The sequence below is a fragment of the Hydra viridissima genome, unplaced genomic scaffold (genome assembly GCF_058129835.1).
Source record: "Hydra viridissima isolate aposymbiotic clone 2 unplaced genomic scaffold, HvirCarnegie_v1 scaffold_18, whole genome shotgun sequence".
In the NCBI taxonomy this organism is placed as follows: Eukaryota; Metazoa; Cnidaria; class Hydrozoa; order Anthoathecata; family Hydridae; genus Hydra; species Hydra viridissima.
In genome coordinates, this window is record NW_028324317.1 from 1,299,952 (window position 1) to 1,317,766 (window position 17,815).

The following is a 17,815-nucleotide window of genomic DNA, read 5'->3' on the forward strand; positions in this document are numbered from 1 at the left end:
TCATTAGGAAAGTGGTATGGATATCCAGATTAATTCAACTCATTGGTTGATAATAAAGAGTTGATCAACTTGCAAAATTAAACGCTTCAGTGCACACAAAATGAGCATTATAAGAAAAAAACGAAAATAACTTAAATATATTTTTTTTCTAATAAAAAAGATGGAATTAACATCAGATGATTTTTATGACACTTCAATTGAAAGAGTTAACGACGTTACGGATATATTTAATTCAAATGAAAATTTAATAAATTTTATATATAATGAAGTTCTTGAAATATTAGATTGAAGTTTTAAGTAAATTTAAAAATTTAAAAAAGGAATGTGAAATTAAACACTTCAGCTCACGCACATTTACGCATGATAATGAGCATGATAATGAGCATGAGGACGATGATGATGATGATAATGATGATGATGATGATGATGATGATGATGATGATGATGATGATGATGATGATGATGATGATGACGATGATGATGATGATAATGATGATGATGATGATGATTATCATAATTAGCATGATAATGAGTACGTTGACGTTGACAATGATTATAATGAGCACGTTGACGATGACGATGATGAAGATGAAACTATAAAAAAACATTTAGGAGAACTAGATTGGAAAGAAAAGGAAATGTGTAAAATCCTAAACAATAAAATCATAGAAGACGAAGAAAACAACATTAAAAGAAAAGCAATATTGAACAACATTAAAAGAAAAGCAATAAAAAATCAAAGAACCTTCAATTTTTTATTTCACTTTTACATAAAACTTCATTTGAAATTTATTTAAAACTTCTCCCAAGGGTTTTTATCTGACACTTCACGTTTCTAATTTTTCGGCTGTAAAAAAATTATTTTTAACTTTACACTCTTTCGAACAAATTTTCATTCATTTGCATTTAATAATTTCATTCATTAACTCAATACAAAGTCATTTTTTTTTATGGGTTCCTCCACCATAAATTTACTTTGTTACAACTTCTATCATCTTCAAACTTTTTTAACGTACATTGGATAAAGAGCTTTAGATAAAAAAAAAAGATGTAAAAATCATAAAAATCAAATTACATATTTCTAATAAATTAACATTAATCGGCATTTAGAAAAACGATTAAAATAGATGACAACATCAATTTTCCTTTTCTCTCCGTTTCAAACTTTCCATTTCTATTCGTTTCATATCTTCCAAACAGATTGCTATATTATTTTTTGTATTCAATGTTGATGGATGATTAATACCTAAAACATCCGTTCGTACTTTATCAACTTGATAATAATTTTCTAAAGCTTCATTATATTTTCCCATATTCTTCAAACAGTTTGCTATATTATTTTTTGTCTCCAAAGTTGATGGATGATTGATACCTAAAATATCCGTTCCTGTTTTTTCAACTTGATAATAAATTTCTAAAGCTTCATTATATTTTCCCATATTCTTCAAACAGACTGCTAAGTTATTTTTTGTATTCAATGTTGATGGATTATTAATACCTAACATATCCGTTTGTATTTTATCAATTTGATAATAAATTTCTAAAGCTTCATTATATTTTTCCACATTGTTCAGACAGATTGCTATATTGTTTTTTGTACCCAATGTAAATGGATGATTGATACCTAAAATATCGGTTCCTGTTTTTTCAACTTGATAATAAATTTCTAAAGCTTCATTATATTTTCCCATATTGTTCAAACAGACTGCTAAGTTATTTTTTGTATTCAATGTTGATGGATGATTTATACCTAAAATATCCGTTTGTATTTTATCAACTTGATAATAAATTTCTAAAGCTTCATTATATTTTCCCATATAATTCAAACCGAGTGCTATATTATTTTTTGTATTCAATGTTGATGGATGATTGATACCTAAAATATCCGTTTGTATTTTATCAACTTGATAATAAATTTCTAATGCTTCGTTATATTTTCCCATTTCACTCAAACAGTTTGCTATACTATTTTTTGTATTCGATGTTGATGGGTGATTGATACCTAATCTAATCGTTTGTATTTTATCAACTTGATAATAAATTTCTAATGCTTCGTTATATTTTCCCATATCACTCAAACAGAGTGCTATATTATTTTTTGTATTCAATGTTGATGAATGATTGATACCTAAAATATCCGTTTTTATTTTATCAACTTGATAATAAATTTCTAAAGCTTCATTGTATTTTCCCACATTGTTCAAACAGATTGCTATATTATCTTTTGTACCCAATGTTAATTGATTATTGATACCTAAAGTATCCGTTTCTATTTTATCAACTTGGTGTAAAATTTCTAAAGCTTCATTATATTTTCCCATTTGACTGAAAGAGCATGCTATGCTATGTTTTGTATCTAAAGTTATTTCATTTTTAGCTCCATAAGATTCTGTGTTATACTTTTCAATGGCAGCGAGTATGTCTATCGCTTCTTGAAAAAAGCCTTTGTTTGATAAGAAAATTTGGATATTCTCACTATGTTGATGGAACACTTCACACATTTTTGTTTTATTAATACGAAACATATGGATGAAATGGTTGTAGAAGTGCTTCCCATCGTCAATGTGTTCCTTTACCACTTCCAACTCAAATTTTAGAAAATGGGCGAGGTTTACGTTGCATATTTCTGTTATTTCTTTTCGTTTTTGATAACATTTACACGCTAACTGGGTCATTTCGTGCATCGCGTACCTATCATTGTCATCGTCGAAGCGATCAAGCAACGAATAAGTTACTAGTAACCTTATTGCTCGATTTATCAAAAGCTCTTCGTTTATTTTCAGGTGTTTTGAAATGCCGTAAAGAAACTTTTTTGTAATATGTTGACCATCGCAATTGGATAAATGGTTTAAAATTTCCATTGATTTTTCATTCGATGTTTCTATTTTGTTTAATACTATGCTAATTGATGCTATAGTGAACTTTGTTCCCAGTTCAGTGGGGATACCTTCGTCGAGCATTTTGAGAGGATATGATCGAAAAAGATCTAAATATTCCACCAAAGAAATGCAGTTGTTGTTTATATAGAGAATGGCTTGATTAATGGCGAGTGGATGATATTGAAGCACTTTGGTTATTTCTTTTAGTTTTTCGTCATCGTTTGCTAATATTTGTTTAATATTTCTTTTTGCGAAAAGTAACGCATCTTGAGGCGAGAAGGAATGAATTTGCACTTGATTAACATCGTTAGACCATGATTTCCATTGCGATGTTACCAAAGTAAACGCATTTTCTTTATGTGACACGTATTTTTTGAATATCTTTACACTCTCATCATCCACGTTGTCGAAAATATATAACGTTTTTTCTCTTTCGAAATAGTGATGTATTTTTCTAGAAACTACTTCAATGTCGAACGGATCGCCGTGATGATCTCTTACGCTTAACCCAAGTTGGCGACAGAGATTAATCATTGAAACTTGTATTTTATCAAATGCTGCATCCACCCACACAATACTTTCAAAATGGTGGTTATAAAATGCTGCATACTTTCTAGCGAGCTGAGTCTTTCCAATTCCAGACATTCCAGTTAAAACCGTGACTGATTTACCCGAATCGTTTGTTTGGCACACGTATTTATGAATTTGATTAAGTTCATCGTCTCTTGAAAAGAAAGCTTTTGCCGGAGGAAGGATACCGAAAATGGAGTGTCGAGATATTAACTCTAAAATACAAAAACTTTTCAATTTTAACAACACGGTGAAGTTTATGACTGATGTTTAGAAGTCATTTTTTATATCCAAGAGTGTAATTACAATAAAATCAGCAATTTCTATTAAAAAAATTGTCACTGTCTGCTGAATGTAATTTTGATACGCTTATTAAATCATATCCAAGAAAAAGCATTTTACAGGTAAAATACTCCCAGAGGAATATTTTGAAATTTAATTTGAGAAACTCGCAGTAAAACTATTATTTTTTCGAAATCGAAATCAATTTTCTTAAAACAGTATTTTGAAAAAGTTGAAAAAAAATTTTCTACATTAGAAGTTTATGCGGTATTACCCTTTGAGGGAGGGAGGTTCAAAACGTGCAATGCATGAGAGCTGGAAAAAAAAAATTAATATCGAGTTTTTGAGTCTTTGTCAGGCTAGTAGAATTCTCTAAAAACAACATAAGCATATTGCTGGAAGATATTTATTATCATTTTTTTTTTTGCAAATGTAAAAGACTGAGATGTAAACGCCTCAGAGAAGAAATAGCAAAAGTCCAAAAATTAGGAGTTGTAAAAAAGCATTTACTTTAAAAAACTTGTAAAATAAAATGAACAGTGAGAAAAGAATGTAAAAAATAGGTGAGAAACAACTAGCAAGAATATATTCTTGTGACCATAGTCACAAGAATATATTCTTGTGACTATGGTCACATTCAGCTTTTATTTCATATTTTTTATTAATTAATATTGTAACCTAAGTAATTAAGTGTAATAATGCTTTATATAGCTATATTTTTGAACTTAATTCAAATGTGAATTTCATCCGCATAATTGCTGAATGATTTTGCTGATAAAAGGCCTAAAGGATTTGAGATAAATTAGCTAAATTAATTAAAGAAAGTTTGTCGTTTTCAAATTGTTCGCGTCAGGTAAAAAAATCTTATAATGGTCTGCCGTGGTGTATCTTTTTTGTATATATATATATATATATATATATATATATATATATATATATATATATATATATCTAATAAATATTTAGAGGCCGCAGGAGAACATCGCCATGCAATAATGGCAGAAAACTGTCAAGTTCAAAATACCTACTTCGTTCGCATTCACTGATCAAATCTTTACGCTTGCAAAAAAGTAATCCTCTTTTCACATCTCGCCACTTTTTGGATGGATTATTCTTACGCCATTGGTTCAGTATTTGCAAAGTTTGTTCTCTCGTCGTTTCAAATTCTTCTTTTACATTATCGATTGCTGAGTCATCAAACGAAAGACATCGAGCAAACTTTTGCCAATCATGACTCAACAAATCAGCAAGCGTTGTAAACACATCTTGTGGAAATTTTTCAACTAAAAGAGAAGGTTTTTTTTCTAAAAACGAAAATCTGTCTTAAATGGGAAACATTAAAATATTTTATTACCCTTTATATCATCGAACTCATTCTCCATGACAACTTCGTCTTTTAAAGCCGTTCTACGAAAAAAACGTCCGTTAATGGTATGATAAATTTCGGTAAAACGCTCTTAAATTCGTCAGCAAACTATTTTCACGGTTAATAAACGAGTATAAAGAAATAGATGCTGCGTCAAAATAAATTAGAGCAGTTTTAGAAGTGAAATAAACAGTTTGCATTCAGGTATTTCAGGAACCCCCTTAGTCACTGAAACAAAACTCCCTTCCCAGTTACATTCCTTTTGATGGAAAGCATTTTATTGACTGTTAAAGAGACTTGACTTACGGGGACTCTGCACCTTAAGAACAAAAAAGATGCCAATGATCCATCTTTCCTAAAGCAACTGTTTTAAAAGAAACTTGAGCAATTCTCAATAATGCATATTTGTGTTTTGAAATAATTAATATAGCAATAGGTTCAAGAACAGTTTTGAAGTCCAACACGAAGAACTTAGAAGTTTTTAATAGAAAGATGAATTTTTAATTGAAAGACGTGTTTTCAAAAGGGACATTATACTTATTATAACTGCTTTATTTTTTTTTTTAACTTTTTTTTTAATTTTTATTTTTTTAAATGACAGTTTATACTGGAGAGGTTTTTCAAAAAGGGTTCTTAATTAGATTTCTGATATTTTGGTTTCTGGTATTAAATTTTTCGTATTCAAGATTTGTTATTCAGTTACAAACTTTGTTATAATTCATGTACTCTCACTTGATCCTGTCTTATTCACTTCAGTAAAATCATATTTTCCTCTTTTTTCTCCGGCTTTTCTAACTATGAAACTAAAATTGTTGAAAAATCCAGGTAACAAATATTAAGAGTAGAACGAAAGTAGATGACGTACCAGTACATTTCGCCCTCTAGTATCTCCATTTTCCTTATTGCAAACATTCTTTTCTGCGATCTTTATGTAAACAGCTGGTTGATCGACAATACAAGTGTTGAATTCTACAGTTTTTCTCGAACTGATAGAAACCAGCACGTTAAGAATTTAAAACTGAATTAAGCAACAGCAAACCATAGAAAACAAAAATGCAGAAACCCATTAAATCAATAAAATGTTTGAACTGGTTTCGTAAAATGAAAAACTACCAACCGAAATCTGCGATGAATCAAACTGAGATCGGTGAGTTCTTGATTTCGTTTATAGTTTTAATTCGAAGCAATATACTTTAGTTGTTGGAAGTTTCACTTATAAACGCTTCAAGTCAGTTAACTCTTTCTTACTGATTGTTGATTTTTTTAAAATTGATGTCAGATTATTTTATATAACAATGGCCGTCGATGGGTGAGAGTCTTAATCAAATAATAGGGCTTATCAAAATAATAGGATGGAATAATAATTTTAAAGCAAAAACGAGGTATCCTGAAAGAGATTATTTGTCACTGCGTTCTACGCGTCCGCTCTGATAATAAAAAGTAAAGTTTTAGAGAATATTTAGAGAACTGTTCAACATTTTGAAGTAATTTTTTTCACACAACTTTAGTTATGAGATATAGTTCGTTTATACATATAATTATTAAAAAAGTACGGTCTTTTTTAGAACCGTTTCATTCCGGTTTTTTAGACGGTATATCCGGACCAAATCGATTTTTGATTAAAAAGATAAAAAACTAATAAATTAATAACTCAAGGTGTTCCATTCCCTTCAGTTGCAGAATGAAGTTTCTGATGTGAAAATAGATGCTTAACAATATGTGGGTATGAAGATAACGACTTTTTAAAAGTTGCTTACTAACTTTAATTGCATGGTTTAATGATACTTTTTTGATTTCTTTTCTTAATATGAACCGGTTTCTTTGTTTCTTTGACATACTAAAATTATTTTGCAACAAACATTAAAATTTAAAAACTTTTAACAAGTTTTATTTTTATTATATATAGTATAGCTCAAAACATAAACTAATTATTATAGAAATCATCTATCATTAGTTTCTAATTCTTATTATGACACATTCAAGTAAAAAACTCTATTCACTGTTGTTAATAGATAAATATGAAGTTATAATTAAATATAATTAATATAAATAAATATGATTAAAATTTTCGTTCGAAATATGTCTCAGCAACCGTCATGTGGAGCAACATTTCATATTTACAACGAGCCCTCAAGAACTTCACAACGCATTACTAATAGAAATGGCAATCGAAACCTTTTTTTAAAATTCGGTTCGGTTCGGTTTTTTTAAAATTCAGTTTCGGTTCGTTTATATATAACGTTTGAGTTCGATAAGCACAGCTCTGGTTCGGTTCGGTAACAAGTAAAGTTTGGGTTCGGTTCGGTATCAACACAACTGTTTTTTTATTAGTTACAAAGCTTTACATCCATAAGCATAAAACACAAATAAATTAAAGTCATGTTAAGTAGTTAAAGCATTGCAAATTATTTAAAATAACTTGCAATTTACTGCAACTTCAAAAGTTCAAAATAAAATGCAGTTGCTAATTGCTAATAGCTGCAGTTAAAGTGCACAAAATATTAAAACAGTAACATTCTGAACACAGCTAATGGTAGCTTAATTAGCCTACTGTGAGTCTAGTAATCAGGACTGCATGTTGTATTTGAGAATTATCAGCATTTCTAATGTTTCTGTGTTTAGACGAGCTCTGCGCTCACTCATTGTCACCCCACACACTGAAAACACTCTTTCACTGGCAGTACTTGTAGCAGGAATAACCAACAACTTTCTACCAATCATTGCCTTCATCGGAAGCTTTTGTTCACGCTCATCGTCTTTCCAGAATTGCAATGCATCACACGCTGTCACGGGCAGTGGCAAGTATTTTTCGAATTCATGTCTTATTTCATAACTGTCGGCCTCAGAAAAAAAACGGGAGCTGTTTTAAAGTCTCCCAGCAAATCATACGATTCAGGGTCAGCTTTGTTCTTCTTTGAAGGAGGCAGCTGATCTGAATGACTGCATTCACTAAAGCTGTCTATATCTGTATTGTCTGAGTCCTTGCGTATCACCTGATTTGGTGAAGAAATAATACTGTCTACCATACTACGCATCTCTGAGTAAACAAAATTGCGATCTTCTGTGTTGACGAAAGACAAGTTTTTGTAAGAAGGAACAACAAGGGTTGATAGCTATTGCAAATGATGAATAATGTATTTTTCATTCAAGCTGGACAGAGAAGCTGTCTTCAAATCACGCATACTGTCACTGTCTGAGCCATTGATCTTACATACTGACCGAAGACAAAATAGCATCGGCCATACATCAAGGGACGTCGGCACATTATCATGTGACAATTGCACAGTAGCCTTGTGAAAAGGATGCAAAAGTTCTACAACGTCATACAAAAATTTTTTGTTAACGTTGTTCAGTTGCTCAAGTTTGTCAAACTTTTTTGAATCAGCAAGAATGGACTTGACTAGATCTAACTGGCGTAAGAATGATTGCAACAATGATTGCAAAAGAAAAAATTAACTGTTCCAACGAGTCGAAACATCAGAACATTGAGTGTGCGATTTCGTTCCTGATTTTTCCCACTATGTTTGAAGTAGCCCACCATTTCCTTTGATGTCTTGATCATTTCATGAACAAAATTAGCACCAGGGGATTTCAAAGTCTTTTCAACAGCTATATTTAGATTATGATCTGCACAGCTAAGTCTAACATCGTTGCGATAAGCCGACTTCATATCACTCCCTTTTTCAGTCACAAATACCAAATTGTCACTTCTTATAGCGTGAGGGAAAAGTTTTTTAAGCTAAACTCAAATAATCCATCACGTTTACTTATAAGGCAATAACTACTGTTAATTTAATGTGATGAAAAGTCTGATAAGAGTATTTTAGAATGTCATCGGTCCAGTGATCAGTTGTTATTGCGATATGAGTAACCTCAGCAAGTTTATCTTTCAGCTTTCGAACACATTGTTTGTAAAACGTTGGTTATTGTGTCCTAGAAAGAGTTATTCGATCACTTATAATATCCTTAAGTTGCAACGATCCATACTTCGATCCAATTTAAATTATTATTTAACACTCGAGAATGGCTGAATGTCTTTAGCAATCATGCACAGGGTTGCACGCTGAGCACTTTTACGTTTGTGTTTAGGAGCCTGTAAAGCATAAAGCAATAAACAATAGACATTAAATACATTGCAATACATAATGGCTTTTTTTTTGTTCTACAAAAAAGATTGTATTTCTAAAATATTACTAAAAACTTGTAACAAATATATTTTGCTATCAATGGCAGCAAGTAACAAGCGGAAAATTAAACAGTAAATATAAAAAAGCAAGATCCGCTTACTATATAACCACATTATTATAACCTCTCTTTTTAGGTAAAAAGCTTGTCATTTTTAAATGTCCAGGTTCTGAATTGATCTTATTAATGTGTGATGTATTATGTCTTTGTAGAGTTGTAATATGACCAATTGGCACTAACAACCATAATCCACACTGCTTACAAACGGCAAACTCCTTGACAACCTGCTGATCACTTCGTGATCACTCGCAGTTATACGAAACTTAAATGAAATGTATTGTAACTAAGTTCAATGGAATCTATTTAGCATTTAACATTCAGTTAATTATCAAACCTGAATTTTGCTCAATTCGGCATTGTGTGCAATATGCAATGTCTGAGAAATGCAGGTGATTATTTAGATATTTATAAAACTAAATAACCATATATGCAGTAAGTCTAGCGATAAACCTCATCCCCAACTTCAACGCAACGGAAGAGTTTCCAGAATTTACTCTTAGTCTATTATGTAGGTACTAAGCGTGCCACTCCGTCTAAAATCAATTTCTCCAACACTTTTTTAGTCCATTTACGAGTTAATTTCCTGTTACTAGTTATTACTAATATATTATGTAATTATCGTAATCAATAATTACTAAGATATGAATAAAAACTCAGAACAATGACAACAACTCAATATTACAAATATTTAAAAAACAACATTTCCATTTTGGTTAGTAATGTTATATATTGTGGACTTATCGCGAGGTTTGAATTATTTTGTTCTTTTTCCCATTTTAAACGTTTTGATTCTTTTCTAAAAGTAAAAAGTACTCGAAATTTTAGTTTAGTTTTTAAAAAACTAATAATTTATGCTTTAAGTAATTTTTATTTAAACAAATTATTTAGAAAAAAGTTTAAAAAATAAAACATATTTTAAAAGTAATTATTACTTACTAAAATTACTAACTCATTTTCTCCCAACATTTAAAATAAGGAAACAAAATAATTCTTACCTCTAGGTATGTAATGTATTAGGTTATGTATTGTGTTATGTATTATGTTATGTATTGCAGTGATAATTGCTTTGTTCCATTTCCCATTTCCAATGTTAGGAAAAAGTTTTTCTAAAAGTAAAAATTTATTAAAATTTTTTGCTTAGTTTTTAATAAAAAAACTAGTTTTTGATAAAATTATAAGTTACGCTTTAAAGTGATTTCTATACAAATTTTCTAAAAAATTTGTATAGAAATCACTTTAAAGCATAAGTTAGTATTTTATTAGTATATCAAAAGTTATACTATGACCCTTGCATTTATCTAACAATCTTTTTAGATTTCAAAAATCCAATTCATTAAACATGTGAAAAAACTATTTGCATATTATCTATTGTCTAATCTAAAATAATCCTAGCATGCTATTCCTAGTAAAGAATATTTAGTTGTCCGCTTCCAGTCTTTCATTCTCATTTTTATGTGTTTTAAACAGCCACAAACCTCTATGACTCTATCTTTGTGTAACATTTCGATCCCTATGATGAATGGTGATATAACGAATAATATAATGATGATGAATATTAAAACCAGAGTGAATGGTAGTCTTTGTTACAAAGACTACCTCTTATAATATATAAACTGGGTATTCAAAAATCATTAACTTGCTATTCAAATTTTAGAAAAAGGCTAGCTTTACAAAGTTAAATAACTTATTATAGAAAGTAAGTTATACAAAGTAAAATAATTTATTAAGTAAACCTAAAAAGGAAACTGCTAGAAAATGGACTTTAAAGTATTTTTTTCATATCTGATTTTATTAACTAGTCTGTGGATCCCACTTACTGCAAAATTTCACTTATTTGTTCATTGGTCCATCCACCTATTAACTACAAATATATAAGTTCTAAACTCAGACCTACAAGGCTAAATACAAATATTTCACTGCCTCTGTTTAAAAAAAAATAACTGCTTATAATTGAAAATATCTTGGCGTGCGATGTAAAAAAGACGATGTAGCATTTACTCTCACGGGTAACCTTTCTATATGGCAATGTATCAATTCTATACAGCAATGTAACATTTTTATACCAAAATGGAGAAAATCTATTAAAAGTAGCAAATCTAAGTCAAAATGCAGCATAGCTATTAATTTTTGTAACAAATCTACGCATCAGTCTTATCATCATTATCATCATCATCATCATCATTCTCATCATCATCATCATCATCATCATCATCATCATCGTCATCATCATCATCATCATCATCATCATCATCATCATCATCATCATCATCACATCATCACATCATCATCATTATCATCATCATCATCATCATCATCATCATCATCATCATCATCATCATCATCATCATTATCATCCTCATTATCCTCATCATCCTCATCATCCTCATCTTCATCATTATCATCATCATCATCCTCATCATCCTCATCATCCTCATCATCCTCATCATTATCATCATCATCATCATTATCATCATTATCATCATCATCATCATTATTTTTATTATTATTATGTACAGTTTTCTTATAACTTTGTTAACCATCCAGAAGTTCAACTCCTGGTTCGCAGTTTATTTGATCATTTTAAAAAACACACAAATACAGCTTGCAACTCGTGGATGGAAATACACCCTGGTTCATCATTTACAATTTAGAATATAAAAGCCATTTCGAGTAATTCAATTCAACTGTACCCTAAACAATATCACAGCTGGGTTTAAAAAGCAGGAAACTCTTTATTAAATATTGAGATTTTTAGTGAACTTGATTGTATACCCGCATTCACTAACGAAAGACCAAATTCGAAACCCTTCTAGAAAGTTTAATGTTATGTATAAATCATATCAGAGAAAAACAAGCCTGAAATTAATTGCTCAAAAGATTTATAGCCATATCGTCATATTTTCATCTTCACTAATGAAGATTTGAGACCATTCAAAAAAAGCTGAAGTACGAAAAAGAGTTGAATGAAAAGGGAAACACACCAATATTAACAGATTCACCAATTACGAGTGTTTTTAAAAAATAAAATGAATTTGCAAGCAAGAAAAGTTAGGTATGTAAGATAAAAAGAAAAAAAAAGCTTAACAAATATAAAAATTGTTATAAGAACAAAAGCCAACTAAAAATGTATATTTAATTTATGAAAAAATGTATTGATGTTTTCTGTTGCGAAACCAATTATAACACAATTATAGCTAACTAACCCCGGTCTCCCCTAACTCGTTGCAACTTGCACGATACAGATAATTTCAGTAACACAACCAGGAATTTTCGTCAAGGGGAAGAGGAAGTGAAGTTTCAGATTTCTATTTAGGTCTTTACTTAACTAATAGAGTTTTTTTAAATAGTAATAAAAAAGAATTATGGGTGTTTTACATAGTGATAATTCTTTTCTTTTTTTTTATTATTATTTTTTTATTTAAGCAGTTATAAATCATTTTCAGCATTAAAGCAGCTTTTTATAAAATTTTTCTCTCAACCAAAGTTATAGAGTATCGTAGAAAACGTAAAGAATTTGAGTGTAGCTTTTAAGTGTCGGATTTGCTCCCAAAGGTGCAAACTTTATCCACATAAATTAGTTCTCTTTGTTTTTAGACATTAATTTCATGTTACTTAGTAAAACATTAAAAAAGCGATAATACTAAACACAAAATAAAGAAAAAAAATTTCCTTTTCAACAAAAGATTTACTAGTATGCAATCAAAGCCACTTGGTTGCGTCACTGCTTGTCTCCTTTCATATTTCTAACAGCTGAGTAATTTTAAGTATCTCTAGAATTCAATTGCAGCCACTTAAGTGCTTCTAAAAAAATGACCAAATCACCCGAGATTTCCATAACTATCAAGCAAATCATGAAGCATCTCCCTTCCATGCATTTTAATTTTATTATTTGAATTGAATTCAGAAAAGAATTTCAAAAAATATAGGTTGGTCAAATTGATGAAGATTCTATTCTTCTTGATGCTCCTCTGCTAACCTCATCACCTGGCGCAATAAGTATGAATGATGGATCTGCTAGAAAAGTGTAGGTCTTTGATTTGATGCAGCTGCCAGCAACTCAGTGAAAATGGAAGGATTTCTTATCAGGATCTATTAAGTATTGAATAAATACCCCATAATGTTAACCTGCAGACATGTACGTAGACTAGGAATGGTTTGTTTAAAAAAAATTTGTAAACTACAATCATAGAGCAAATTCATTATTATGAAAAAAAATTCTGCAAAAAATGAACAAATGACAAATTAATAAAAGAATTAGATTTGGTATGAAAGTATGTAAAATCAATTTATTACTACTAATTTTGCATGTATATTATTAATTTAATTAATATTAATATATTATATTATTAATTGAAAATAATTTTACCTTTGTGCCCACTTTTGATTTTATATTGAACCACACTGTTGAATTATGGCTTTTGTAAAATTCTAAATGCTTAAAAAAATATTAATATACATTTTCTAAAAAAAAAAAAAAAAACATCTTTCAAAATTGCATTTAGAGATATTTCATGCACACAAATAATAGCTACGTCAGCAACTTTATAGAGATCTCTAAACACAAACAATTATATGTTTATAAGAGTGGTCAATGAGAGATAAATTAAATTATTTCAGAACTAATTTTTTACACACAATATTTTACATATCAAGTTAATTTTCATAAACTAGAGAGTATACTTGACAACCAAAAAAAAATACTGTAAGTAAAACTACTTAACAAGCATACTAGCACACTACCTTACTAACTCTACTTTATTAACATACTAGCACACAGTTTGTTTTTTTTAGCTTTTGTTTGCAAATTTTGTTGCAAAAAAAGTCTGTAATACCAATTGCATTTAGCGGTTCCTTAAAATGGCTTAGTTTCGTTTTGAAAATCACTAAGTATTCTGCGAATAAGCTTTTTATTTTCGGTTGTGTCAAATCAAGGCGGTAGATTTCCTTCATAAAGTTATTTTTCCAATTCTTTTTTATTACGTAAATCTACGGAACTAAAAATAAAAAATCGAAAGAAACATCTGGGACAGTTTTTGGCTTTTGTAAACATTCGACCAAAAGTAAGTTCTGCGGTCGATCCGATGCACCAATTCGCAATAAAATCTGTTTAACACCATTTTTTTAAAAATTTTAAAATTGACGAAAACTTTGTTGCGCAACATACCGACGTCATAAATTCGTCGTCGGAAAGAAACTTTAAAATCACTGGAAAAAAAAGGACTTTTTACGAAAAAGTATAAAATAAACGCAAATTAAAGGAAACCGTATAAAATAAAGATTGTTACTTTAAAAAAAGCTGTTACTTTAAAAAAACGTCGCTACAGGATTAACTTAAACTTTTACCCCTCTGTGGGGCCTACGCCCCATCTTGGGTAAAACGGATATCTCAAATCTTGACCGCGCTCTACTTAGACCACTTCAACCTTTTTTTAAAATTCGTCTGTTAAAGGTATTTTCAAAGCTTTTTGGTTTCTTCGCTTTGTGCCTGTATTTAAGCAGCATACTTAAAGGAGGCCCTTTTAGTTCGCCATTTTGCTGCTTCAAAAATCCTATAATCACTTAAGAAAGAAAATGTTATACTGCTCAGGAGATACGTTTGAACTTTAAAGGATAACGAAAAACTTATACTGTTTCAAGGTATCGAGGATGTTACATCAATCAGTTACAAGAAGCGCAAGCAATCAGTCCCAGCTCTCTCAAAATATGCTATAAATAACTAATAACCGTCTCAAATTTTCATCGAAATCAGCAATAAATTTCGTAATTCTTATCATAAGAAATCAATTAAACATTTCTTTCTAATGATTATTAATACTAAAATTGTTGCTGGTGTTAAAAAAATTCTAGATTCACGCAATTCTAGATCTTATTAATAATATAAATAACTCCTTTGAAAACAAAAAATACGTCCTTGGAGTCTTTGTTGATTTATCTAAGGCGTTTGACACAGTAGATCACGCTATTTTAATTAGGAAAATGGAAAAATATGGGATAAAAGGTGTTGCACTAAACTGGTTCAAAAATTTTTTACTAGACAGAAAACAATGCGTTATTGCTCATAAAAAAAGTTTCAAAATTACTCAAAATAAAATACGGTGTCCCCCAAGGTTCCATTCTTGCACCTCTTTTGTTTTTAATATACATAAACGATCTTCCTAAAGCCTCGAGTAAATTGGATGTCATAATGTTCGCAGACGACACTAATTTATTTTATGCATCCTCATCTATTACAGAACTTTATGAAACTACAAATACTGAACTTGAAAAAATAAACAGTTGGTTAAAATCTAACAAATTATCGCTAAACACAGAAAAAACCAAATACATTCTTTTTCATCCTAACTTTATAAAAATACCTTCCGATTTACCTTCGTTAAATATAGATAATAAAGAAATAGAGAGAACCCGAGCAACTAAATTTCTAGGGATACTTATTGATGAGAACATCTCTTGGAAATCACATATAGATATTTTAAATACTAAAATATCAAAAAACATTGGTATCCTTTACAAAGCAAGTTCTATACTGTCTCCTGATAATTTAAAGTTCTTATACTTCTCGTTCATACAAAGCTACTACATATACGCTAATGTTGCATGGGCGAGTACACATAGATCCAAACTAACCACACTATATCGAAAACAAAAACATGCTGCAAGAATAGTTTTTAATAAGGATAGACTCTCGCATGCTGAGCCACTATTAAAAAATTTGAAAGCATTAAATGTATATCAAATCAATATATTCCAAAATTTGTTATTTATGCTCAAATATAAACTTGGACTTGTTCCTTCTCACTTTTCAAAGAATTTCTTTCAAAATAGCAACAATAGATACCATACCAGAGGAACGGGAAACTTCAAAGTACCTTTCAAAAAAACTAATCTCTCGCGCTTTTCTATTTCGTACCGTGGTCCTTGTCTATATAACAAATTAGTATCCAAAAATACCCAACTGGAAAAATCGAATAACTTAAATACTCTGAAAACATTATTAAAAGATCTTATTTTAAACACTAACAACTTTATGAACTTTTATTAAGCCTAAAACATTCAAAACTATATATAAAACTAACTTTGTTCCGAAACCAATATCAACTCTAATAACTCTAAAAACTGTAAATAACTCAAAAACAAACAACAACAACAACAGTAATAAATTATATTATTTATCAACACTAATAAATAAATAAATTTTTATTTATCAACACTATATATTAAAAAACGACTTTATATTACCTATTTAGCAAATCGTGTACCTACTTATATTTATGTGTATTGTAATAAAATTAAAAAATTAAAAAAAAAAAAAAATTTTTTTTTTTGTTTTTTTTTTTTTTTTGTTTTGTCTGCATTCTTTGTTTTTTGCATTTTTACTTTCATTCTGTCGAAACTGATGACATGATTTTTTAAATATAAATTTATTTTAAATTGAAGTATCCAAAAATATTAATAACGCAAAGCGGTTTCTTGATGACAAGACCATCGGTCTTCTGCAAGTTTCCCGCGTTCTTTGAAGTAATCTCTAACACTTTACAGTTTTATTTCATATAATATTTGTTATAACGTAATCTTGTGATTTTTTTTTTTTTTTTCTTTTTTTTCTCTTTTTTAACTATACTTAAACTGTAAAGATTGTATTATATATTACGAGTTTATAAAGATTAAAGAACAAAAAATAAAAAAAAAATAAAAAAAATTTGTTCTCCGCGTTTTTAACCCAATTTTAACTCTGTTTACTATGACAATACCCATATTGTATTGTCATACTAAATAGAGTTAAAATTGGGTTATTGAACCATATTTTGAAAAAAAGGTTCGTTTCTTATCGGAAAAAGTTTAAAATTTTCTAATATTTAGAATTTTACTTCGTAAAGCACATCAAACTTTATACTCTTCTTAATTTTTTTTTTTTAAATCTAATTTAGAGTTTAATAGACTTTGGTTATACAGTGCAAAAAACCTTATGGGGCCGTTCAAGTTACAACTTCGGATTTGAGGTCAAAAGATTTTTGATCAATTCCATTGGGAAGTTATAAAACTTGTTTTTAAAACTTGACGCGTGTTTGGAAAAACTAGTTTTTAAACGATTTTACACCGTACAAATCGTCTAAAAACTGGTTTTACACCAAAGACGATTTTACACCGTACAAATCGTCTAAAAACAATCGTCTAAAAACCGTACAAATCGTCGCAAATCGATCGTCGGAGCATTAAAAACCACACATTTTTATTTTTTCAGAGTTTATTTTTATCTTTTTACATAAAATACAAATTAGATAAAAAACAAATAACAGTTAAAAAGATATTTAAAAAATTAATAAATTGAATTAAAAAATATGCAAATATTTAATAAAAAAAACAGATCAATTTTAGTAGAAAATGTGTTAAAATTTTACATAACCACTAAAATTTTATATGAGCACTTTTTTACATAGGATGCAGAAATTAAAATAGAACCCGTTACACTTCT

General features: G+C 29.4%; 1 protein-coding gene across 1 annotated transcript in view; it reads right to left on the reverse strand.

Moving 5' to 3' along the window:
• Positions 1 to 6,353, reverse strand: part of LOC149876752 (uncharacterized) — a 32,667-nt gene extending 26,314 nt beyond the window's left edge. Inside the window, exons 1-4 of the mRNA XM_090074948.1 lie at positions 5,963 to 6,353; positions 5,086 to 5,138; positions 4,760 to 5,014; positions 1,247 to 3,664 (exon numbers count right to left, since the gene is read on the reverse strand). Coding sequence (XP_089931074.1) covers positions 1,247 to 3,664; positions 4,760 to 5,014; positions 5,086 to 5,113 — 2,701 coding nt within the window. The 5' untranslated portion in view covers positions 5,114 to 5,138; positions 5,963 to 6,353. The remainder of the gene's footprint in view (positions 1 to 1,246; positions 3,665 to 4,759; positions 5,015 to 5,085; positions 5,139 to 5,962) is intronic.
• Between the last annotated feature and the right edge of the window lie 11,462 nt (positions 6,354 to 17,815).